General features: G+C 40.6%; 1 protein-coding gene across 3 annotated transcripts in view; it reads right to left on the minus strand.

Annotated features, from left to right (window-relative positions):
* Positions 1 to 23,539, minus strand: part of F2KP (fructose-2,6-bisphosphatase) — an 85,658-nt gene extending 62,119 nt beyond the window's left edge. The window contains exons 1-10 of one of the 3 annotated variants that reach the window (XR_015691608.1): positions 22,896 to 23,539; positions 12,675 to 12,738; positions 12,275 to 12,594; positions 11,624 to 11,854; positions 9,821 to 10,036; positions 9,438 to 9,530; positions 1,028 to 1,126; positions 697 to 726; positions 482 to 535; positions 8 to 61 (exon numbers count right to left, since the gene is read on the minus strand). Coding sequence is in view for 2 of the 3 variants with exons in the window: in XM_087682953.1 (XP_087539079.1) it covers positions 8 to 61; positions 482 to 535; positions 697 to 726; positions 1,028 to 1,126; positions 9,438 to 9,530; positions 9,821 to 10,036; positions 11,624 to 11,854; positions 12,275 to 12,594; positions 12,675 to 12,738; positions 22,896 to 23,096 (1,362 nt within the window). In the remaining variant the exon portion in view is untranslated. The remainder of the gene's footprint in view (positions 1 to 7; positions 62 to 481; positions 536 to 696; positions 727 to 1,027; positions 1,127 to 9,437; positions 9,531 to 9,820; positions 10,037 to 11,623; positions 11,855 to 12,274; positions 12,595 to 12,674; positions 12,739 to 22,895) is intronic. The other 2 variants (XM_087682953.1, XM_087682954.1) reach the window with 2 other exon arrangements.
* Positions 23,540 to 24,786: the final 1,247 nt, after the last annotated feature.

The following is a 24,786-nucleotide window of genomic DNA, read 5'->3' on the forward strand; positions in this document are numbered from 1 at the left end:
TACTTACAGGTCGGCAGGGCGATGGCTCGATGTTGACGTCAAAGCAGAACCGCATGCAGGTCTGAAGGGAGAACTCCCGCAGCGCACAGGGCAGGATGCATGTCACCAGGTTAGGGGGGATCCAGATCCGCCATCGCTTCCTCTCTCTCTCTCTCTCTCTCTCTCTCTCTCTCTCTCTCTCTCTCTCTCTCTCTCTGCACATTTCCATATGGTCTCCCAACAGCCAAGTATATCCCTAAGGGATCAAAGAAGTTAGTACGATGTAGAGCACTTACTAGGTAAAAGAAAGAAAATCCCCCCCCCCCCCCCCCCCTTTTTTTTCTTAAGAAAATGATAAGATTATATGACAACCTAGTGCTTGGATTCGATATTCTGACACCTTTATAGGAAACCAATAACAAGAAATGCCATGTTCTAACAATTGTCCAATGTACACAATCCATCATCATACTACTAAAATTTAAAGAGCTTGATGACATACCTCATTTCGAGCTTCCACACCTTCTTGGTTGTCTGCTCGAAAGAAATCTGCAGTCTAGAAGTTTATAACCAAATTTAAAGTGGTTTACTAAAAAGGATATACAATTTGGATACACAAATACTTTCAGATTTTCTGCCCCTTCAATTTGAGCTAAACAGACATTGCAGCAATAATCATAACTATGGGCCAAAAAAGCCACAAAGCAGTTGCCTCACCTGTGTGGATCCATGTTTTATCCTTCGATACTGCAGCAGAAAGAAAAAAGTCATCAGTTTGATTAAAAAACTAAACAGCATGAATACTTAAAGCCTACTAGTCTATTTTAAGTAATCATGAACCAAACACCTTCAGAACAAGTTCAACTAAATCGATTGCTAAAGCATCCCTTTAGAGCATCAGTCATGTTGAAGGTACAATTCAAAGAATCGTAGCTTATGCAAGAGCTAAATTTGATTTGCTGTGATTATCTCTAGGGTTAGGGTATGTTCAGTTTATAAATTTGCGAGTCTTTGTTCTATTTAGCATTAACCTTAACAAGCTGCATACCTTTCCAACGTTGAAGTGTTTTGTGTCATGACCTAGCCAACGGAGATATCTTGTTAGCTTTGCAGCTGTGAACGTTTTTCCACGAGCAGGAAGTCCCACCTTGCAAAATTAGCATGTCGTAGAGATCATCATCAAATCTAAATAGAGGAGCCAAATTTACAAACATTACGTTCCAATGACAAAAGTAGAACCATTTGTGAGAGAGAAAAGTAATATCATTTAGTACACAGTGGAAAGATGGTTGTGTACAGCTCAAACCAAAAGAGAACTGAACAAGGCTGTGAACTTCATGACAGCAAAGACTGCGAAGTAGCAAACAAAGGAAATTGCTACACCACAATAAGTAGAGACGTTTTGACATACAGCTAGAGAGCCCTCATTTTCTTACCCCGTAAGGGACTCCTAAGCACATCATAAATACAGACGTTGAGTGAACCACCAATCTGGTAGGCTATAAAGCCAGAACATGTGTGGCACTACATGAAAGAGCCCTCATTTTCTTGAAGCTAAGACAGCACTTTACGTTGCTGCATTTTTCTATGTATAAACTCATTGACCATCAAGATTCAGTTTTTTAAACACTTAAGCTAGCAGATATCCTTTCACTAGTCTTTGCTATGAAAAGTCTAGGACAGGTATTGACTTCTTACCATGGGAAGGTTTTTCTGAGGTAATTACTAATTGATTTCTGTTTTCTTGAAAGAAACATAATCTTTTAAAAGCAGCAGGTATAGATACAAGCAGCTTTCTAATACTGATCAAAATTGAGCAGCACATAGCTAAAAGAAGCTCTCTTTAATCAGAGCTAACAATTTGTTAAATTCAAATTTGTTAATATACTACATTGTCAAAAAAAACCAACTATTCATGAGGTTGATTGTGTATCTCTTGAAAAACAACAAAACTCCACCTCCACTTTCCACAATGCAAAAAGAATGTTCTTCTCATATAAGAGCTTCACATTGGGAGCCTTGCAGGGTGGTGTATCTGGAAGGCCCCTTGCTAGACAGTTTTCAGCCATGACAGCCCCCTCCGTATATGCCATCCTTGTCAAGATCAGGTCCTCCATCATTGACTCAGTTTATTCACAATTTGGCAGCAGCTTAAGGGAGACTCGAGATATCAATCAGAACTTAGACAAATTCCTCCATACTAGGAGATACCATAGTTTGTTCTTCATGCCATATGATGGCAACCCCCAATGGAGCAGCACTCAAACCATTTGGCTCCTTTCACTTTTTGCACCTAGACCATGCTGACAGGCCTTGCTCTTTTACAAGAAAAGGTGTGACTAATTATATTACATGAAAGAAAATCCAAAAAAGTACAAATGTTCAACAGCTTGGCTGGTGCAAATCAAATCACATATATACAAGGCCTCTCACGGTGTTCTGCATGTATCAAGAAACAGTAGGATTTGCGGGCAGAAACACAAAGTGTATGGCAAACTCTGTGTCAAAGAAAACTCAGAAACACAGGAAAATGAAGAATAATGAACACTCAATCCTAAAAGCTAATAAAATGGAGCTGAGCGTAGAGTGAGCCTCAAGCTGACCGTGTCTCTAAGACCAATACTGAGGTGAGCGGAGCTCAAAGATGACTACACAATCCTGGCTGATTAGGGAGGCAGCATTTGGAAGGGAACTACATTGTGAAGGGAGTGAAACTCAGTCCTTCCGGCAAAGGTGTCAATGATAAGGAAAAGAGTTGCTTTGTGGAAGCAAAATGCAGTCCTCCAGGCAATAAAATGTCAAAGAAGACACTAGAATTGAAGAACACCAATAGAGGGAGTGAAGCGTAGTCCTTACGAGCTGTTGGAGAGGAAGAAAGCTGATGACCAGTAATCCAAGTGTGCTCCAGATGCTAAAGACCAATGGAGTGGCCTGCTGTAGACCAAAATGTAGCTGCAGCTTGTGGAACAGGGCCGGAATCAGCAAAACACAGGGTCAGCTGGTGTAGTTGACTGATGAGGAGCCACTGAGGAAGCTTGGGGGCAGATGGACCATCAAAATGCAAGTCTGAACAACCATGCAAACAGGTTGTCAGCTTGAGAAGACGGTCGCCAATAGTGTGGATGATATTGCTAGCATGAGGATGAAGCCCAATTAGCTGGACAAACAGGTCTGCCCTGAAAACACAGCCTGAATGGTGATGGAAGATAGACCCAGCAGTAGACAGCACTTTAAGATCCTCCAAGCTGAGATGTCCTCTGTCTCAGGGCATGGACAGCAATGGAGAGTGTTGAGAGGTGAAAGATTGGATAAGATAGATGGGCTGAGTGTATAGAATGAATGAGGATGGATACAGACAATAATGCCCATGCCCTATTTATAGGCACATCAGACACTAAATTGTCTAGGATGGCACCCAAGCTATTTCAAGTGGCCCAAACAATAATAGAAATAAACACTTTTTTGGACTATAAATGGAGACCAAAATAAGGAATAAATGCAATACAATTGTTTGTTGATGCACTTAATGGCTTTGGACATCCAAAGCCATTACATGCATCAACAAACAATTGACAGTTCAATGTCTCATGTGCCAATATCTAGGGCATCAGCCGTCATCCATCCCCACACATTCATCATTCATTCCTCACTCAATCTCCCTCTTCAGTGACTCTTGATCACCATCATCTCTCCCTTTCAACACCCAATGGATGCTGCCTATTGGAGCTGCTATTGCTGCTGCCTTCAGCAGCACTTGCCTTCATTCGGAGCTGATTGCTGCCACCCACATCATCTGAAGCTGCTCTCTACATCAGCTAGCTGCCACCCAGCCTGCCACCCAACCCAAGGACTGCTCCCCACCTGTGTATTTTCCCATCAGCTGCTGTCACACCTACATTTTTGCAGCAGACACCTGCCCTACAGGTGAACACTCTTCCATGCTAGTGACCTATTTTTCAGGCTGTTCACCATGTTTTGCAGATTCAGCAGCTGTCCAGCTTCATCACCAACTCCTCCAGCACTTGACCACATCAGCAGCCCTTGCACTTGCTAATTTTGGCTGTGTTCACACCAGCTGCTACAGCATTTTGATATTCAGCAGGCTGCCCTGATGGTCTTGAGCACTGCATTTCACTCCCTCTACTGCTGTCCTTCATTTTCCAATGAATACTCCCACATTCCACTACTTGGAGGACTGTGCTTCACTCCCTCCATAGAGCAACTCTTTTACTTTTCATCAACACCTCTGCCCAAACAACTCCATTTTGCTCCCTTCACAATGCAGATCCATCCATAGGTGCTGCAGCTTTATCAGCCAAGACAATGCAGTCATCTCTTAGCTCCGCTCCATTGTATTAGCATGATTCACTATTCTTCATTCTTCATTCTTCTTCTATGTTTTGAGTTTTCTTTGTAACCATGTTTGCCATATGTTCTATGTTTTTCCCCACAACTCATAGGCCATCTCTAGAGCTGCATTGATAGCCTTTGATCCATGATTTTGTCTCCCTAGGCATTTGAACTATCATTAAACGCAATTGTTACCCCAGGGTTTCTTATGACAACTAAGACATTTAAAGTTAGCTTTTCTTATAAAAAGACACTTTGTCCTCACTAGCACAGAAGTGTGGCATTATTCATTATGATTGCCTCGAGTGTTGTACTTTCTGTTACTCATTAACACATTACCTCTCAATTTGTGATTGAGTTATTGTGCATTGATTAATTCTCACATTATCTTTCATTCTCTACCAATTAATTGTGCAATTACTTCATGCCTAGACCAACACTAGCATCAAATCCACTTACCTATGAAACCAACCTTCCTTCTTGGATAGGGCGGTATATAACCTAATTAAGCACTCATTACAATGGGCAATAAAATTCAAATAAAGTGAAATGCAAATGTTACCACTTAATCTTGAACAGTAGACAACTAATTGGCCCTAATATTGATGCCCCTTGTGGTATTTCTTTAACTTGTATTGCAATCGGATGAGGTACACTAAGATCTAGCCTGATCTACTTCAATCTCCAATACATCTTGCTGCCCATAGTAACCAGCAAGCCTTCAAACCAATTTGCCCCTTGGTTTGCTTGGGAATTGGCCTCTAGTTGACCCTTCACTAGTTAAAATGAGTCCCAAATTCAATTGGGATAGCTGGCTTCTTGAAATCTCTGGCAATTCCTCGAATTCCAGCTATTGATTTCAAGTACTAGGCCTTTAACCTCCTAGAATTGGACCCCAAGTAGCTGCTAAACCCTAATTTCTCCTATAAATTAGAATTTACAACAGCAAATGCTCTGTTGTCCACCTTCTACGGCTGAAATCTACTATAAATGGCTGAGAATTGTTAAGGGATTTCTTATAGATGAGAGAGAAAATTGAGGAGAGAGAAATCTCTGATTTTCATTACGAGGAAGTGCTCAAATTTGTTGTCACTGTACTAGAAATGGCTGAATGACTACAGCCCACCACCAACAAGAGCCCCACAGCAATCACCTATCCTTGTAGGCCTCCAAATTTCTGTCACCTACCTGTAGACAATGTACAAGGGCTGTAACCTACCTCCAATGGCCTCTTGATTAGCTAGGGGCAGCTCTTTGACAATCTCCGATGGTTGGGCTGATCATCAATGGCTTGAAAATTGTAGAAGTAACTCTCTCTTCCTCTCCCAACCTCCACAATGCAAAAATGGGGCTTCATTAGCCTATAGCCTTTCCCTCACTTGTATCGGCAAGCTTTGCCAAGTGACAACCTCCTAAATGCATTTTTTAGCCATTTAATTAATTTTTAGGACTAATAACTCTGAAAATGAATTTATTCTTTTATCCCTACTCACAAAATTAACAGTGCCCATCCACAATTAAATTGGCTAGGCCATTTTGATTCCAAGTGGTCATGCACATGAATTGACCCTTGAACTAGTATTAATATATTAATTAATGCCTAGTTCCTAGTGTCATCACTAATACTTATTGGTCAATTAAATGCCCTAGGCCAAAACTAATATATGTCTAGTATAACTTATTACAACTTTTGCCTTTGACACCCATTGTTCACTTGGATTACTTAAGTCGCCACCGTGACTTAACTAAATTTCCCTTCATAAGTGCACCTCACATGTGCACAACTTAATAATGCCAAAGCTAAGTATTAAGAAATACACGTCCTCATAACAACCTCCATCACCATCGCTGGAGACCACTTCCCATGTAGCCACTGCCATGAAGTGCCACACCTCGGCCAGCTCTGCTACCCAAAGCCATTGCCTTTGCATTAGCCTCTATCAACTTCGACAAGTAGTAATCAACAATTGGACGTCACCGTTTCAATCACTATTGCCACCACATGGTCTCTTTGCACCACATCAATTGCTTTTCATTACTACCTGGGAAGTGCCTATTGAAGGTGCCACAGTATTTTGAAGCTATTGTTTCTAGTCACCGGCTTACCAATAGCTCTCCACCAACTCGTCCCCCTAGCCATGTTTTATTGCCCCTCAATAGCTTGGATTGGTTGACTTCTACCTACCCTATCGTGTTTTTATCTATAGTCTCAATTTTACCACTTTAACATGTCTCATTTCTACAATGGTCGGAAATCATCACCACCATAGCCTTGTAGCTACCTATCATCGCCACCTTGATCTATCTGCCCTACACATTCATCGTCATCTTCATGTCGACACAACCTAGAAGTTATTAATGAGTCAATCGCTCCATCTTCATCGACAACTAAGACAAAGACTCATCACACTTGCCACAACCAACACATTAGCCAACACCCCTATCTCGTGTTTGTTGACACATTGAATTTCATTTTAAAAAAGGAATATAATAATTTCCTTTAATTCTCAGCCCTCAGCAAAGCCCCTATTCACATCCTCAGACTTTTGCCCTTCCCAAGCACAATTAAATCAAATTTAAGGCCTTTCATAAAATTCACCAATCTAGTCCAAATTACATTAGAAATTTGGGCTTCTTAATCAATTTTCCCAAATTCATCATTGAATTGAAGAAATCCAGCCCTATGTTTGCCAAATTTAGGGCTTTTCATCAAAGTGGTCAAATTACACCCAATTTTGAATAACAAATTTAAGGCTTTTCAATAATTTGGCGTTCTTCTTCAAAATTGAGGCCCTATTCATCTTCAAGTGCGACATTCAGCATCTTTCGGTGAATTTGGCACATTTGGATAAAAATTTGATAAAATTTTTCAAATCTCTCTTCAATTTCCTAATAAAATTTGGGGCTTTTAATCAAGCTTGCATTGAGGTGGGATTACTCAAATAAGCCCAAAATAGAGAGTTGATGGAATAGGGAACACACCTACTAGCATTAAGGAGTGCACATAGCTTAGCTATCCTTAATGGGCTATCATAGTGGCCAAGATCAGATGGTTTCACATGTTGGAATAATAAGAAAGAAGTAAGTATTGTGATTACTTGATTGGTTCATTGATCTATTTCGAGTTTTGAGATCTTAGGCAAACCGATTGGCTTAGAAGCAGACCATGCTATCCTAACTTTCACAGTGGCATGTGGTCACATATACGAGACATGCTCATATGCGCCTAGATTCCCACGGTATGAATTTATAGAGGCAACATCACATGTATATAATGCTACAATTTGAAACTTATTGATAATATTAAACTTACAAACTCCATTATATGAGTTTATGAGACTTTTGGATGAAAGATTACATACATCAGCAACCCATGCCTTCCCACACATGATGCAATCCATTACACCACCAAGATGCTAAGCCCCACAAAATGGTTGGTATGATGATGGTTGTAGGGAGACACGGATACTCAAGCTCACCCAATTTTCATTGGTAAATTTGGGGCTTTTCTGACATTCGGCCCAATTCATCAAAATCAATGTAACATTCAGCATTAATCGAGCAACATTTGGGCAACAATTCTTTATAATGTCTGCAACTTCATCTTCCATTTGTCAAAAAAATTTGGGGCTTTTTCCCAATATCACTTCCTTGGCATTTGAACAGCCCCTCCCGGCATTGTCTTTGTGCTTCTTTACCTTTGGGCCAAAATTAGGGCTTTTGCCTCAAATCATCTTCTTTGGCTATTGCACATTGAAGATATCTTTTACAAGACTATCCGTGCTGATTTCCATTAAGATTGAAGACAAATTGTATCTTTTGAGCACCATTTATTTAGCAAATATTATTTATTTCTGCTAATTTTCGCATATCCAGAGCATCCTCATCCATTAATCTCTAATTTCTGCATGTTAATGATTGCTGTCTTGTTCGGGTAATACATTTCTTCCATTTTTCTCTCCTCAACAAGAAAATAGTAAGAGAAACATACTATTTCATATTATTTGACTCAATTGAAGCAACCAGCAACTATTCTATCAATGGTTCATCATTTTTGGGGGATTTATTTTCTCTCTCTTAAATTGGAAAGTATTATCTTATTGCTGATTTGCACTCATGGCCAGCAATAACAATAATTTATTGGGCATGCTTGGTGCTGATGACAAGCTCGATGGCACCAATTATCCTATATGGGCATATATATGATGTGACATGTTCTTATCACAAAGAATCTATAAAGTATTGTGATTTATGAATGGCACCCCCGAGAAAAGGCCGGCTTCTCAAATGCTGGCACCATCTCCCATATTATAAGAATGTGAAATTTTAGTTCTTTGCCTAGCATTTGATTCCATAATAATCAAATGTGCAAATGTGAGGTATACTTGTGATGAGCATTTGCTATATCACAATGATGGGCCAAGGACCCTAAGAAGTCAATAGATGTCAAAGGCAAACTTTGTAAAAAGTCATACTTGACAGGTACTAGGTGGCACCTAGTGATAGATTTTGGCATAGATCATTTTATTAGCCATTGTTAGAAACTCGGTGCCACCTACTACCTAGGCAGCAAGTCATCATTCACGGTATGTGAGGTGCTAATAGCCATGGTACTTCCTAGAACTTGCTCTCGAATGACTATCATCTCTTCATCTACCCTGAAGAGGACACAACCCAGAACACTCTAGTGCATTTCTTGTTCCAAGGACAAGGCCCATATGTGGCATCCACAAGTTCTGGTGTGATAGCCACATCTGACCAACACCAGGGGGAAGTTATTAACCATTATATGCGCCTGATATTCCCACAAAAGTTTGCACTAACATGTGTAGACATGAAGAAATGACTTTTTTTCCTAGAGTGCACTACAGCCACTTCAGTTTTTTCAACTTAATTTTGGATACAGTTTTGGCTTTTCAAGTCTTTTTAGCATAAAAGTTTTCCATAATTTAAAGATTTTGTGAATGTCCACCGGCAAGTTTGCCAAAGAATAGCCATTATACCAACCTAAAATGTACTCCAGATGGGAAAAAAATGCTTAAAAAGTCACAGAAACAATCCATTATTTGCAAATGAACTAAGGATACACATGCACACAGGTAACATACAAGAATTATTGCTAGTTGTCTGTGCTCCTTTGGCCCCAACATTCTGTCAGCAACTGCAGCAGCTGCAACTGCACCAGCCGCTTTCGGCATGTCCTGTTTTACCAAGTAACAAAGGCATGCATAGGTAAGATCTCTATTAAAGACAAAGGCAGCTTCAAATTATCATTGCAAAAATTGGGCAGTTCTAAGCATTCATGCAAACCCATTAATGCACTGTTCTTCCAAGAATAGAAAACATGGTGCCTCTAATTTAGGAATATTAACAGGTTATAAACCTCAATAAATAAGGTATTATTTTTCTGCCCCATGACTTTGTTCGCTACTTGTTAAGATTTAATCACAATCCATATAAAAAAACAGACATAAGAGGTTATTGTTCCAACCTCTGGTGCAGTATCCAGCTTAATATCCCTCTGTAGTAAATTCTTCCCACTATCAACACGAAAAGGGCGGGGGGAGTTGCCAACACCCCTGTCCACATATTGTCCCTGCAAAGCTTCTCCTCGATGTACAAACTGATCTGTCCCAACTGACTTAACTTCACCCATGACTGATGGTGATGTCAAAGCATGAGATTCACACCCTGCAACCAGTGCATCCTGTACTAAAAAACCGTTCATTATCCCAAAATCCAACCTAACTTTCAATCTAAACAAACCAATAGGACACTGAAAAGGAAATAAACAATGGCTTCAAAATTGATAAAGCTAGTCCACGCACATAACTCTACCTATATTACATTAGACTGACAACAGCTTGCAAACAAAACTAGTTTGCAGGCCGTTTTCTTTGGTGACGATTGAAACGAAAAAGAAAGCCACAGAATTGACCCAGAGAAAAGAAAGGAAAATGAAACAGAGACAGAGACAGGAAAGGCATCAATATCACACTTGATTTAAAATATATCTGCTAGCAGTTGTCTACATCCTGTTCTGATAGCTATGGTTCAGTTGTAACCAGAAAATAGCAATAACACTATACTTCAAAACCTCTATATCCCTTGTTCAATGGACTCATCCGTGCATACAAACCCCTCTATGAAGTCATAATTCCCATAAAAGAACTGAGTTTTTCAGGGATCAGATCCAATGATATCCAAAGATTCAGGTAACCTAAAAGGAGCAGACACATCTCAGAACACAACTCTGCTAGACCGGTAAATCTACAAGTAAATCTCTACATAGTGCTTCATAAAAACATCTACTCTGTTGATATCCTCAACTCAATCGTCAATAAGCTCCACAGGGACATTTATATTCAACCCAAAATCAAAACAACAGTATCATAAGGATTTCAGAGTCAAGAAAGCAAGGCTTCCAAGATCCTCTTCCTGCATCTACACCTCAACTCCAAAAGGCGTCATTGTGTTTTGGATTGGTTCAAAATTGACAATCTGTCACCATAGAGGCTTTGTACCTGTGGTGAAATTGACCAGCCTGCTTGCAATTAGCCACCTGCTACCTTCCAAGGAGGAGAAAGTTGTCTACAGAAACTGAATTTTGTCCGTTTTTGGCCTGCAAGTTGAACTGTCCACTCCACAGCTGCACATGCCTACATGTATGCATGAGCCAACCAGTGCTTCTCCAACACCCCTTAATAAGCTGCATGCCTGTTGGACTACTAAAATTTTCATTCTCACTTTCAATATGATATACAGGTAAGGTGCAACAGATTCTTAGCTATTGTTCACTCCTTGTTCAAGAATAAGCTAACAAAAACCAATAAAGATAGTCAGATAACACCAGTGAATGAAATGGGCTCTTTCACATAAAATACTAATCCCTGGCCTGGGAAAATATAGAAGATCCTGTTCAAGGCTACAATGATATTTCATTTCTCTAAACCTCCATCCTAGTCTTCGCTCTACTTTACAGTCACCCCAGACTTACCTGCTGCAAAGTAGTATCTGTGACAGCAATATACAGAGCACACATATAAAACCGCGGCATACTTTTCAGCTAGCACTTTCAAATGAGAAAAAAAAGGTATTCCAATTTTAAGAGAATAATATAAATCATCACAATCTTGATGCAGCTAAGAGTTTCCATAAATTTTGTGAAGGGATGCTCGGGTAGACTGCAGGCCCAAAGTTACTAGCTTACCTTGTTCTATATTATATACAGTGACATAGCTGCAACACTATACATTAACTTCCATACACAGGAAAAACATTCAACAAACCTTACATGAAGAAGATTAGAAGAAGATCGTAAATATTTTGTAGACACTTCCCTTGGAAATGATATGCAAGGAATCGTATCATCATAAGATGAGCTTATGATCAGAGATGGAGCACGGTGGATAGACCTAGGGTCTTCTGTAGTATTAGCTTCGTAACCATTCTTAGTAGTTTCAAGTGCAGGAGTTGGAACCTCATAATGTTCCAAATCCAATTCTAATGCTTGTGGCCCATTCCCCTGCATGGAAAACAAGAGAGTAAAATCATTTCTACAACTTGTAAAAAGTAGCAGCTATGCTTAAATTCTTGCAATCCGTAAAACGTATTTAGGCCTTTTAGCCTTGTCATAATGTCAAGTCACCTTATTTGATTATTTTCCAAACCTCAAGCCTTAGTCGCCAAACTATAAATGGCACACGAGTTTCTATTCCATTACTATTGATTGTAACGTGTTAAAATTTCATTTTCCTTTACTGAGTGGCTGCAACACTGATGTATGTGTCCTTACACACTTACAACTACATTCTTTAAAAATTTCCTGGAACTGGGCTTATGGCGACACACGATGTTTCACAAGCTACCTGGTAATAAGATTCTTACTATAATAAAGAGCAGAAGAACAGGAAAAGGGAGAGCAGCAGAGCACAGCAAATGATACCTCTAGTGAAGATGCCAAAGGTAAAGAATCTATGCTCACATCTGGAATTCCACGCACCATGGACCCATGTGATTGCAAGTTTTCCTTATAAGCTCTCCAGCTACCTGCAAGGGCAAAGGGAGAAACTCTGTCTGCTTTCACATGAACAGGAAATTCCACAATATCTGCACTGTTCTCTGCTGGCAGGCGAAATAGAGCAGTTGATCCAGCATCTCTGTCCATAATGTTTCCTCCACTGAGTAATCGTTTAGAACCTTCTTCTAGTATACAAGGTGATGTTCCTTGCCGTGGCTTGAGAAGGAACTTGAAATCCAAAGTCTCTACAAGCATTTGCAGCAATTTGCAGTAAGTAAATGTTGGTGGAAAACAGTATACCACACATTGTGGGCAGTGATTTTACCATGATCAGAAGGAGCCACAAAGCTGATTTCCCACATGGATGTTGTTTCTCGTTCCATAGCAAGCTGCATGGTCAATGTTTGAGCTAAGATCAATCAAGAATTCACAGGAGCCTGACCAATCACTCTTTAAACTTGAAAACATTACACATTCTTCCTCAATGATATCATGCTTCAAAAATCAATAAGACTACTTGCCACCCTGGGGCAATTAATGGCCACAGACCTCATGTAAGCCCTCAATAACCATCATCTTCAGAAATAAAATCAATAATACTACTTGCCAGACTAGGACAATTAACGACCACAGACCGCCTGCAAACACTCCATGACCATCAGACAAAGCATTGTACTAAAGATATCGCTTCAGGCCAGATGTTTCCAAACCTAGTTAAAAATCCAAGCACACACAATATGTGAGCTTGTCTCCTGCAAACATGAATGTTCTACATAGAAACTGATCATTGAAGCAGCCATGTGTGTTCTGGCAAAGGCATGTGTGAATTGCTCACACAAATCTTGAAAAGTAGACCGTGTCAAGCAAGTACCATGCATTTCAGCCTAATTTAACTCCACAAAAACAGAAAGAGCTATTTATGAAAAATGCATTTTATTTTTTATGACAGTAGGACCAATGCCCAAAAATCTACCATAAAAGGACATGTAGTCATCCTCATTCATCCCTCATCACTATCATCTCATCTCCCGCTCCAGCCATCAGCCATCCAGCTTCACCCTTGCTGGCCATGACTGCATCAAGAGCTACCACCCTTCATCCAAGAGGCTGCCGCCTTGCCCTCTAGAGGCTACCACCTGCTGCCACCAGCTGCCCGCCTGTCCGGATTTGCAGCCAGCAGGCACCAAACAGCTATCACCTGCTGCCACATCCTCATTCTCCAGCTGTCGCTGCATTTCACAGCCTGCTGCCTGCATTTTCTGCTGCCAGGTGGAGGAGAGTCGTTTGTATCAACTACTCCAAATTGGGCCGCATTTCAACCAGCATCACCTAAATTTCGTTTCCCAAAGTCCCTTACGACATCTTGCTACCTCGAAGACTGTGCTTCACTTCCTCCATTGCTGCCCACATCATCATCATTCATGGTGGGCCGCTGCTGCTGTGTTTGGGATCTGCCTCAAGTACGACACATGCTCAAAGCTGTTCTCAGTGCCTCCAACACCACTCTTGACTCACCTCTGCCCCAATCCTTGAGACACAAAGGTTCTTTGCCCTTTTGTACCATTTAGCATCTATATACACTGTTGTCATTGAGTTATCAAATTGTTATCATGTATTGTACATTTACATTTCTCTATGTTTGCCCCAACATTTCCCTACATGGTATTAAATCTAGGTGCTCTTGACCAACACCTAAGCCTTGATTCAGAAAGCTTGGCATTCAAGAGCACATGAAAACACTCATAGAGATGTCTCAACCAACCTCACTAAAGAACTGCCCCCAGGCCTGCTCCCATGGCACCAACACACTTTGAGGGATTGGTACAGTCAATCATCTTCAAGGGCTGAAAAGGAAGATCTCCCCCCCCCCCCAAGTCATTCTATCTCTAATTCAATGATTAATACACAAAAGTTGAAACCAACCTTCCTTCTCGGGGATAGGGTGGTAAATAACTTGATTAATCACTAATTGCAGCAAGCATAAAACTCACATAAACTGAAAATGCAAAGGTTACCACTTAATCTTGGGAATTGGACACCTGATTGGCACCAAAACTAGCGCCCCTTGTGGTATTTCTTTAACTCATCTTGCTAAAGGTTGAAGTACACTGATATCCAACCTGATCTCCTTCAATCTTCAATACATCTAGTTGTCCATAGCAACCACAAGCCTTCAAACCAATCTACCCTTGGGTTTGATTGGGGATTGGCCTTCAATTTGCTCCTTGAAATACAAATTCTGCCCCAAACTTACTGTTGGCTCATTGGCCCCTTGAAATTCTTTGAAATCCCCATATTTAAAGTGTTGAGTTTCAAGTACTAGACCTTGAATTCTAAGCACTCTTCCCGGGGTTGAGCAATAGAAATTCTTCAATTGCACCCTTCTAGGACTGAATTTGACTGAGATCTCTTGCAAGAAGCTATGAATTGGCTGAAAGAATAGATAGGAAGTTGGGGAGAGAGAAATTTCAAAGTTTCATCACCAAAATTCATTGAAATTTAATGCTGCCCTAGTGCGAATGGCTGATTGTGACTGCAGCCAAACCTGCACTGGAGCCCAAAACGCAATTACCAACCTATAGGATGATTAATCATACTATCATCAACCTATAGGATTCCTTGATCAGTTGTCGCCTACCTCCTATGCACTCTTCAACGACTAGAACAACCCCCACAATAGGCATCTGCACCAGCCTGTCCTCTCTCCTCCTCCCTTCAGCTCTGCCAATGCTAGAATGAGATTCTACAAGCCTCTAATAGCCCTTTTCCCTCTTGCGTGGGGAGGTTTTGCCAAGTGGCAGCCTTCCAATTGCATTTTTCAGTAATTTTCAGGCCAATTAAATCAATTTTCAAAATATTAATTCTTAAAACTACTTTAGTTAGAAATTTTTGCTCAAAAAAAAAAAAGACTAGCCAACAATTAAATTGGCTAGGCCAATTTGTCATGCAAGTATATCTAATGGTATTAAATAATTAATTAATGCCTAGTTCCTAATGTCACCACTAACATTAATGGCTAATAAAATATTCTAGGGCAAAATCTATCACGACCTAGTACCTAACTAATATAACTTATTGCAACTTTTTTCTTTAACACCCACCACTAACATCTAACGATCCTTGGCCTATCATTGTGAAATAACTAACCAACACATCACATGTACACCTCACATTTGCACATTTGATTAATAATTTATCAAATGCTAAACAAAGAATCAAAAATTCACATCCTCATGATCGGCTAACCTCCCCCCTTGAAATCCTTGCAATCTCCCTTAATTGCACTACAATTTGTCAAAAGCATCAAATTTGCATTCGAACTCACAGTGTGATTAGTACACCAAATAGTGATCCCAATGGCAAAAGTATTATCAACACACACTACATAACTAAGTTGTCCATCACCACCAGGAAAGCCAAGGTGCAATCTCCCCCTTGAGCATCACGCAATACTCTGGACCTTCTATGCTCTATTGAACCTAAAAGAGCTTGATCCACTATCAGCTCCAATCAAAGCTCATCAAAATAAAGTGCCACACTAAGGATAATCTACCATGTCACCATCCTCCATCCATTTGTATCCATCATAAGTGAAACGATGCTAAAACTTCACCAAGAAAAACATGGAAACTTCACCCCTAACTCTTCATGTCCCAAAACCTACACTAGGTTCTAGGCTTTTTTTCCTCTAGAGCATGGAGATCCTTTGTACTTTCAAATTGCTACAATTCTATCTTAACCAACATGAAACCTCGTATCCAATTGACTAGCTCCCATGTATAACTCACATGGTAGGAGCACAAAATGCATTATGGACAATTCTTGTTTGCATACTTTGGACCATTGCAATGTGACAATGCATGGGAGTTTGCATACTACCAGCCATACCAAGATACATTTTCCCATCCATTGCATATATTACTAGTTGTGTTTTTCCTCATGACCAACACTATATAGAGCATCTACATGACCAATATTAATACCGTGACTCCCAAACACAATGGGCTGCATATATACATTGCCAAACATGTTACCTTATGCCCCAAGTATTGTCCCAATGCCAATATACATAGGATTTCATATTCCACTTTTCATAGCCGAATGCATTGGGCCTTGCATACCATGCATAGATAGTTACATCCCAAATACATTTGGTCCTAGCATTCCCAAATACAAGTACCAAATACATTTGGGAATGCAGTCCCACGACTAAAGCATTACTAGTCATTGCTTGGACCAAACCACCACCAAAGTACCCCGAGTGACCCACATTAGCATGCATGCCTTACTATCCAAAAACCATTGGATTGGCACTACCAAGATGGCCTTGCATTTGCATTGATTGCCTTACTAGCATCACTTGCTTTTGCTCATTATCCACATTTGGAACATCATATTGTTGCATTGGCTCTTCTTTCGGCACATCCTACAATTCCAAAGCTCTAGAAGATTATTTCCTCTTGTTGCCTTTGCTGCCCTCTTTCAAGGGGTTCAAAAAGCGCATTTTGAGGAACATTTGCCGATTACACAAACACTTTAAATATTATCATCAGATGATCCTTAAATTGGTCATTAAATTCTTCTTCCTCTTGTTGGTGATTGGCTTCAAGAGGCCTAGAAGGACCCGCATTTGGTCTACACCAACATTTTCAGCTTACTGCCCATGCTGAGTACCTTATCCAAGATTAGGCATTGCATTTTCCCTACATTTTGTGAATGTTCAAACTAAGAGGCCTCATCACTGTTTGATGCCATCTTACTTTATGAAGACATTCTTGTTGTAAAGCTTAGTTAATTACAAATTCAGGAATCAGCACTAAAGTATTAATCGAAGCATGTGCCACATACCCACCAATTCAAGGGATTTGATGGTATCCTCAGTAATGAAACCATGAAACTAGTCTTCCTTCTCGAATAGGGTGGTAAATAACTTGATTAAGCGCTAGTTATGAGAAGCATAAAATTCACATAAATTGAAAATGCAAATGTTACCACTTAATCTTGGACAATAGACACCTGATTGGCCCCAAAACTAGTGTCTCTTGTGGCATTTCTTTAACTTGTATTGCTAAAGGTTGAAGTATACTAAGATCTAGCCTTATCTCCTTCAATCTTCAATACATCTTGCTGTCCATAGTAACTAGCAAGCCTTCAAACCGATTTACTCCTTGGTTTCCTTGGGGATTAGCCTTCAATTTGTTCCTTGGGAAGCAAATTTTGCCCCGAACTTAATATTGGCTAACTGGCCTCATGGCTTGTAAACCCTAATTTTTGCTATAAATTAGAGTTTTGCAAGTAGAATTCTTCAATTGCATCCTCCTAGGCCTAAAAATTTGGTTGAGATCTCTTGAGAGAAGTTGTGAACTAGTTGAGAGAATAGAGAGAAATCTAGAGAGACTGAAATTTCAAAGTTTCATCGCCAAAATTCACTGAAATTTAATGTTTTCATGTTGTGAATGCCTGATTGATTGTAGCCAAACCCACACTCGATCCCAAAATGCAATCGCCAATCTCTAGGATGATTAATCTTGCTATTGCCAGCCTATAGGACTCCTTGATCAGTCGTCGCTTGCCTTTTGTGCACTCTCCAATAAAATTCGTTGGAATCTAATATTGTAATGCTATGAATGGCTGATTGATTTGCAGCCAAACCCACATTGGAGCCCAAAATGAAATTGCCATCCTCTAGAATGATCAATCCTACTATCAACACCCTGTAGGACTCTTTGATCAACTGTCACCTGTCTTCTATGCACTCTCCAACGGTTGGAACAACCTCCATAAGAGGCATCTATAGCAACTTGGTCTCTCTCCTCCTCACTTCAGCTCTCCTAATGTTGGAATGAGATTCCACTAGCCTCTACTAGTGCCTTTCGTCTCTCGCATGGAAAGCTTTTATCCAAGTGGCAACCTTATAATTGCATTTTTCAACAATTTACAGCCCAATTAAATTAATTTTCAAAACACTGCGTTAAAATTTTACATTAATTAATAATTCTAATTAGGAAAATAATTTTAATATTCAACAATTAAAGTAACTAGGCCAATTTGTCATCCAAGTATTCCTAAGCATTTATTAGCCGTTGAACGGACAGTACTAAATTAATTAATACACAACCACCTATAGCAGCCCATCACATTTAAGTTTTGAGTGGACCATTCCCAATGAGATCACACCTCACAAAATGAACCTCATTTTGGTCTCAAGCATGCACTTCAAAGGTCTAGAACAAGGGGAATTGTAGCAACTGTTGGTAAGCACAGAGAGAGAGAGAGAGAGAGAGAGAGAGAGAGAAGGGGAGATTTGAACCCAAGCCATTGGGTTAATGAAACAAGTGTCTTATGATTAGGGTAGCCACTGGATCATGAAAAAGGAGATATAAATATGTTACCCATCACCATAGAGACAGGGAACGGCCATTTCGGCACATAGGAACAGATTAATGCATTTCGAGAGGTTCGAGCCCAGGAAATGCTAGCCGAACATTCCACACTGTTCCATGTCCTGTTTCCTCTCGTTCTGGGCCGTTCCCTAGCCGTTCCAAGGCTACTCCCTATTTGGAACGGCCATCCTAGCAATGGACTTTTTTTTTTTTAAAGTCATTTGCTGGCACCCATTTAAGGTCGCGATTCGTTGGTGGCCTGACAACTCCCGCCTCTCCCATCTCTCTCGCTTGCCTCGCCTCTCCCACCTCGCCTCTCCCGCCTACTCCCGCCTACCTCGCCTGCTGCTCCCGCCTTCCCCGCCTGCTCCAGCCTGTTCTACCTACCTCACCCACTGCTCCCGCCTTCCCCGCCTGCTCTAGCCTGTCCAACCTACCTCACCCACCGCTCCCGCCTGCCTCGCCTGTCTAGCTCAACTCCCGCCTGCGATCAGGTGAGGAATCTCGTATAAAGCACCAACCAAAGTGTTTGTCTACTCAGTACTGATTTTTGTTCAGTAGGACCATTATATCCCCCAAATTTGAAGCATTTTGGATCAATTGTTGGCAGTTGCCCCAAAATTTGGGGCTTTCTCAAGGATTAGGGCCCAAATTTGGCTGCAATGTCCCCAAATTTGGGGCATTGGGATCCATCATCCTAGGATCTAAAAGAGTCCCCAAATTTGGGGCATTTTGAATCAGTCATTGGCCCAAATTTGGGAGCTGAAAATGGGCCAAATTTTGGGGCATTTTCAGCAAGGGAATACAGGCTAGAATGCCCCAAATTTGGGAGCTGAAAATACGCCAAATTTTGGGGCATTTTTAGCAAGGGAATGCAGGCTGGAATGCCCCAAATTTGTGGCATTTTCAATAAAAGGAATGCAGGCTGAAGTAGCACCAATGTTCAGGCATTTTTGGCAAACATTTGACACATGCATGTTGAAATTTTGGCTGCAAATTTCTGCAATTTCATTGAACTTTACTGATTATTTGTCACATTTATATAGATGGCAGCATTGACATCTATGGGATCTTCATCATCCTTAGCAGGTACTTCGTCAACAACTGGACGAAGTTAAAGCACTACTTGGTCATGGTGGGATGAGGTAGATGCAGGGGTGCCATTGGGAGGTGAAGGGGCTCTCCCTTGGAAATGCAAACTTTGCTCTTATACTTGCACTAGTGGGACTGATAAAATGAGAGCCCATCTTCTACATGAAGAGGGGAAAGAGGTGCATTTTTGCACCAATGTATCAATTGAGAAAAGGCTAGAGTTACTTGACCGCATAGCCACTTCTATGGGGAATTCACATGCCAAGAGGACGCCAAATACAGCAATGCATCCAACAACATGGACTCCAAGGCCAGCAGGGCATGGTGCTTCATGCGCAGAAGACCACCAGGATTAGTGGCTATGTAGCCTTCTTGTGGGCCATCAGTGGCAGCAGGTCGTGGTGTTAGACAGAGTTCATTGCACACTTCATGGAAACCAAAGAAAAAACAAGAAACAGATGCAACAATGGCATGCTTTTTTTACCATGACCATATTGCATTTAAATTAGTCATGTCACCTTATTTTTTAAATATGGTGACAAAGATTGCAGAGTATGGACCCACATATAAGCCCCCTTCATCAGAAACTATCAGGACTACATTGCTTTAGAAGGAGAAAGCAGCCATAGAGATTGCAACAGCAAATATTCGCAATCAATGAGCAAGAAATGGAGTGACATTGATAGTAGCAGATGGATGGAGTGACACACGCCATAGGTCCATACATGGTATTGTCGCATATTCTCGTGGGAATGTATACTTCATTGGTAGTCATAATGCTTCAGAGACTGGAAAGAGTGCAAATGTATTGGCATTCGAGTGGTGCGAGGCAGTGCAAGCTGTTGGGGCAAAAAATGTAGTGCAGTTTGTGACAAATGGTGAACCTACAAACAGAGCAGCAAGAAACATTTTAATGGCAATGTAACCATATATCACCTTTAGTCCATGCATGGCGCATTGCTTGAATAACTTGTTGAAGGATATTGGGGACTTGCCACGGATTGCATCTCTTGTTGCAAAAGATAGCAAGATTATCACATTTATATGTAATCATCAGTACTTGCATGCTGAGTTTCGCAAGAGAAGTGACAAATAACTTCTCAAATACTCGGATATACGATTTGCATATAACTTTCTTATGCTTGGTCGATTACACTATTGCAAAGGTGCAATTAGGGAGCTATTTGCTAGTGATGAGTATGAAAATTGGACAGGGGCTGCCACTGCTACTGCTATATTATGTAATGTATATGTCTCTAATAGAGATTTTTGGGATGAGATCAATCGCACCAACCAAATGGTTGATCCTATTATGCACATGTTGAGGCTTGCAGAAGGCATGGATCCATGCATTGGAAAGATCTATGAAGGTATGGATCGCATGATTGAGAGGTTGGAGAGTTTGGAACCAAATGCACACAGGTATAAGTAGATCAAGGAGTTATGCATCAACAGATGGAATGAGTATGACTCTCCTATGCATGTTACAGCATATGTGCTTGAACCTGAGTTTCAAGGAAAGATGCAAGAAAGAGACCTTGAGGTGGTCAAGGCTTGGAACACATTGCTTGCAAGGCTTTATCCTAGCCGTGAAATGCAACACAAAATTAAAAATTAGCTCTCTATATATCAACAAATATTAGGGATGTTTGGTACAGAGGATGCACTAGAGGACAGGACAAATATTAGGGCTGCTTTATGGTGGGAGAACTACGGGGCAGAAGCTCCAGAGTTGCAAAGTTTAGCTATTCGTATTCTTAGCCAAACAATTAGCTCTTCTTGTTTAGAGCAACTATGGAGCTCATTCAATCACATTCACTCAAAGAAGAGAAATCGTCTTGGTACAATGAAGACGAATGACCTAGTTTATGTGAGCTTCAATCTTCGCTTACTAGTTCGTACATCAGTTGCAAAGGTTGATTCTTTTATGCGTTGGGAAAAAGATGACGATGATGGTGATGACGGTGATGGTGATGGTGAGGATGTTATTCAGCAAGATGAGCATTCAGGCACAATGGAGCCATCTTCCATAAATCAGAGCACTTAGCGGCTTACCTTTTGGAACTTTAGAGTATGACTTGGAAATTGGAGCTCTTGTAACTTGGATCTTTAGACTTTAAAGTTTAGTGCATATTTTGTGTCTTTGCAATGCACACTTGTTGGGCTTATGTAACCTTGTTGATTATAATGTTGAATCATGAATGTGGCAATCCATTGTTGATTACAATGTTTTGAATCTTTATTACTGTTGAAACTTGATTATTATGTCTCTAATTTCACGAATTATGGTTAATATGATCTCTCTCTCTCTCTCTCTCTCTCTCTCTCTCTCTCTCTCTCTCTCTCTCTCTCTCTCTCTCTATATATATATATATATATATATATATATATATATATATATATATATATATATATATATATATATATATATATGTATGTATGTATGTATGTATGTATGTATGTATGCCGTTCCCGTTCCCTAACTTTGGGTGTTCCCCCCATTCCGGGGGTCCCCATTCCCCGTTCGTGGTAACTATGCCCACCACCCTTATTACCACAACAATTCCTATCACATAGGAAGTCAACATATGAACGCCTATGAGCTTTACCTTGGCCCTGTGAATACTATCCTTCCAAGATCAGAAGTTGAAGCCAATTAGCAGAGCCGCTTGAAAACTGTACAAAAGATTATCCATTTTCTCTCTGAGAATAGCATAAAATGTATTGAAGATCTCTTTAGGTGCCCTTGAGACTACACACGCTGTGAAGGAAGTCCATCTCTAATAGCTAAGTGCATTGCTTTAGTTGAACAGTGTATAATTGAGTTCTTGCTGATTCGTGGTAAAGATGCACTACATCATATTAGTCTCAAACAAGTGCCTGTGTTTCTGCCTCGCAAGAATAAACACTTGAATATGTTCAAACAGTCATTTCACACCACTCACACTGGTGCTTACTTATACAGATAGTCATAAATTGGCATAGAAATAATGAAGTGCATTATGATGCACCTGATCAATATAAGAACACAAATGGGAGATGACTGATGAACAAGGCAATCGTATACTCACAGCTTTAGATGGATCCCAAGACCCAACCATGTGTCCAGACCCATACACGTGAGGCACCAATCCGGCGAGGCGTTTGCAGCTATCCACCTCCATCTTCAGAGAGACATAGAGCTGGCTACCCACACTGTCGCTGTCATTCCCTTCCTCGGCGCACCCATTCTGGGAGGAATTGCTGACCCCTTTGGAGCCCACAGAGCCCATTTATGCGTGCTCCCCTTTTCTTCCTCGCCACAATGGCACAAAGCCAGTCGCCAGATATTGGAAGAGAGCAGAGGACAGGGAGGGAGGAATGTAACGCTAATTAACACTGCTTCTGTTTTTTCTGTCTCTTTCTTTCTGTTTGGGTGGTCGTAAGTTGTAACTGGTGGGTCGTCCTAATTGGCCGTTTAATGAAGGGGGAGGGGAAGACCCACCTCAATTATGGTGCGCTCTGTTCTGCTTCAATGCGTTAAACTGGTTTGGGTCGGTCTCTCACGAACAGAGTCTGACAAAAACACTACATTGGGGCTGAGTGAATTTGCGCTTCTCTTTCCTTGAAGGAGGAGAAGAAGGAGGCGGAGGGAGGCTGGCGCTAAACCAGCATTGAAAAGCGGCGTTTTTACGCTGGATTTATACGGAGAGAGGATAAGGTTCTTGGTTGAGGGAAAACAGGAAGAGAAGAAGAAGACCACTTGTCCCCACCTCCTCTTTTCTTTTCTTTTCTTTTTTGCGTTCATAGAATAACAAAATGTATAAATATGATGATATGATCTGACACTATAGAAATTCTAGTATAATTGGATATCACATTAAATGGACGGTTGAGGGTAGAGTCAAACATGGTTCCTCCTTTCGGCATCTGACCAATAAGAACGTTTTTGTAGTAAAAGCCCGAATATTCCTCAATCTTGATTCTTGAATCTTTGGATCATGATAGGTGGGCTGGCTCACACCGTCGTTAGCATATACTCTCAAAGCTCAGTCACGTGCAAGTACTTGAACTTTGAATCCTTGATAATCACAAGTGGGTTGCCTCGGACCATCGTTAGCATACCCTCTCAAAGCTTAGTCACGTGCAAGTATGTGAACTTGCACATGTTGGTAAATCAAGGTAGAGCAACATGGCCACACACAAGTTCTAACGATGGTATACTTGTAAGTCGATCAATTGCCATTGGTTATGTAAAGGAGAGAAAAAACAAGCGACCTCACAAAGTCCAAAAGAGAGAAAGAAGCATGATACCCTCTGCACATGAGGTATTGGGCAAGCTAAGGTAGTTTAACTATGATTGAAAATAGGGTGCTCTATTTTCAAGTTTGGCACACATCAAGCAACCACACAGTCATCTGCTTTCCAAAATGAAGGACTATAAAGCATCATTTCCTTATGGCATGTGTCCTTGAAATTGTGGAACACATCACCTTCCCATGGTTATCAAGCATTCTATGGATTGACTAGAGTGAGCTTGACACATAAATAAAGTGCTTACTATAGTTATAATTTTGAGCGATTAGTACTTCATGTGTGAAATAGAAATTATCCCAACATATTTATGGACATGTCAAACAAGGTGAGAGAAGGGATGAGGTCACATAAATAATACATCCACATGGATTTGCCATTCCTAATTGATGTAGTACATCATTTTTCAAGGCACTTGTGGACTCATCAAAGTCCTCTATCGTGTATGGTACAAGTTCATGACAATGGAACACACTAGTCAAGGTTGATTGTGCTAACTTGTGCATGTCAACCTACATGTGTGTGTCCAAACTTTCAAACAATGGATAGCCTAACAACATTGCAAACTTGTCTAGATCAACAAGTGTCTCCCTAGGTGGCTCTTTGAAACGTAAACTCCTTACATACAATGTAGACATTTGTCAAAAATAGGCATCCATAGACATAGGC

Source organism: Lygodium microphyllum, chromosome 8 (genome assembly GCF_053477565.2).
Source record: "Lygodium microphyllum isolate KBCC chromosome 8, Lygodium_microphyllum_v1.1.10, whole genome shotgun sequence".
NCBI classification, from domain to species: domain Eukaryota; kingdom Viridiplantae; phylum Streptophyta; class Polypodiopsida; order Schizaeales; family Lygodiaceae; genus Lygodium; species Lygodium microphyllum.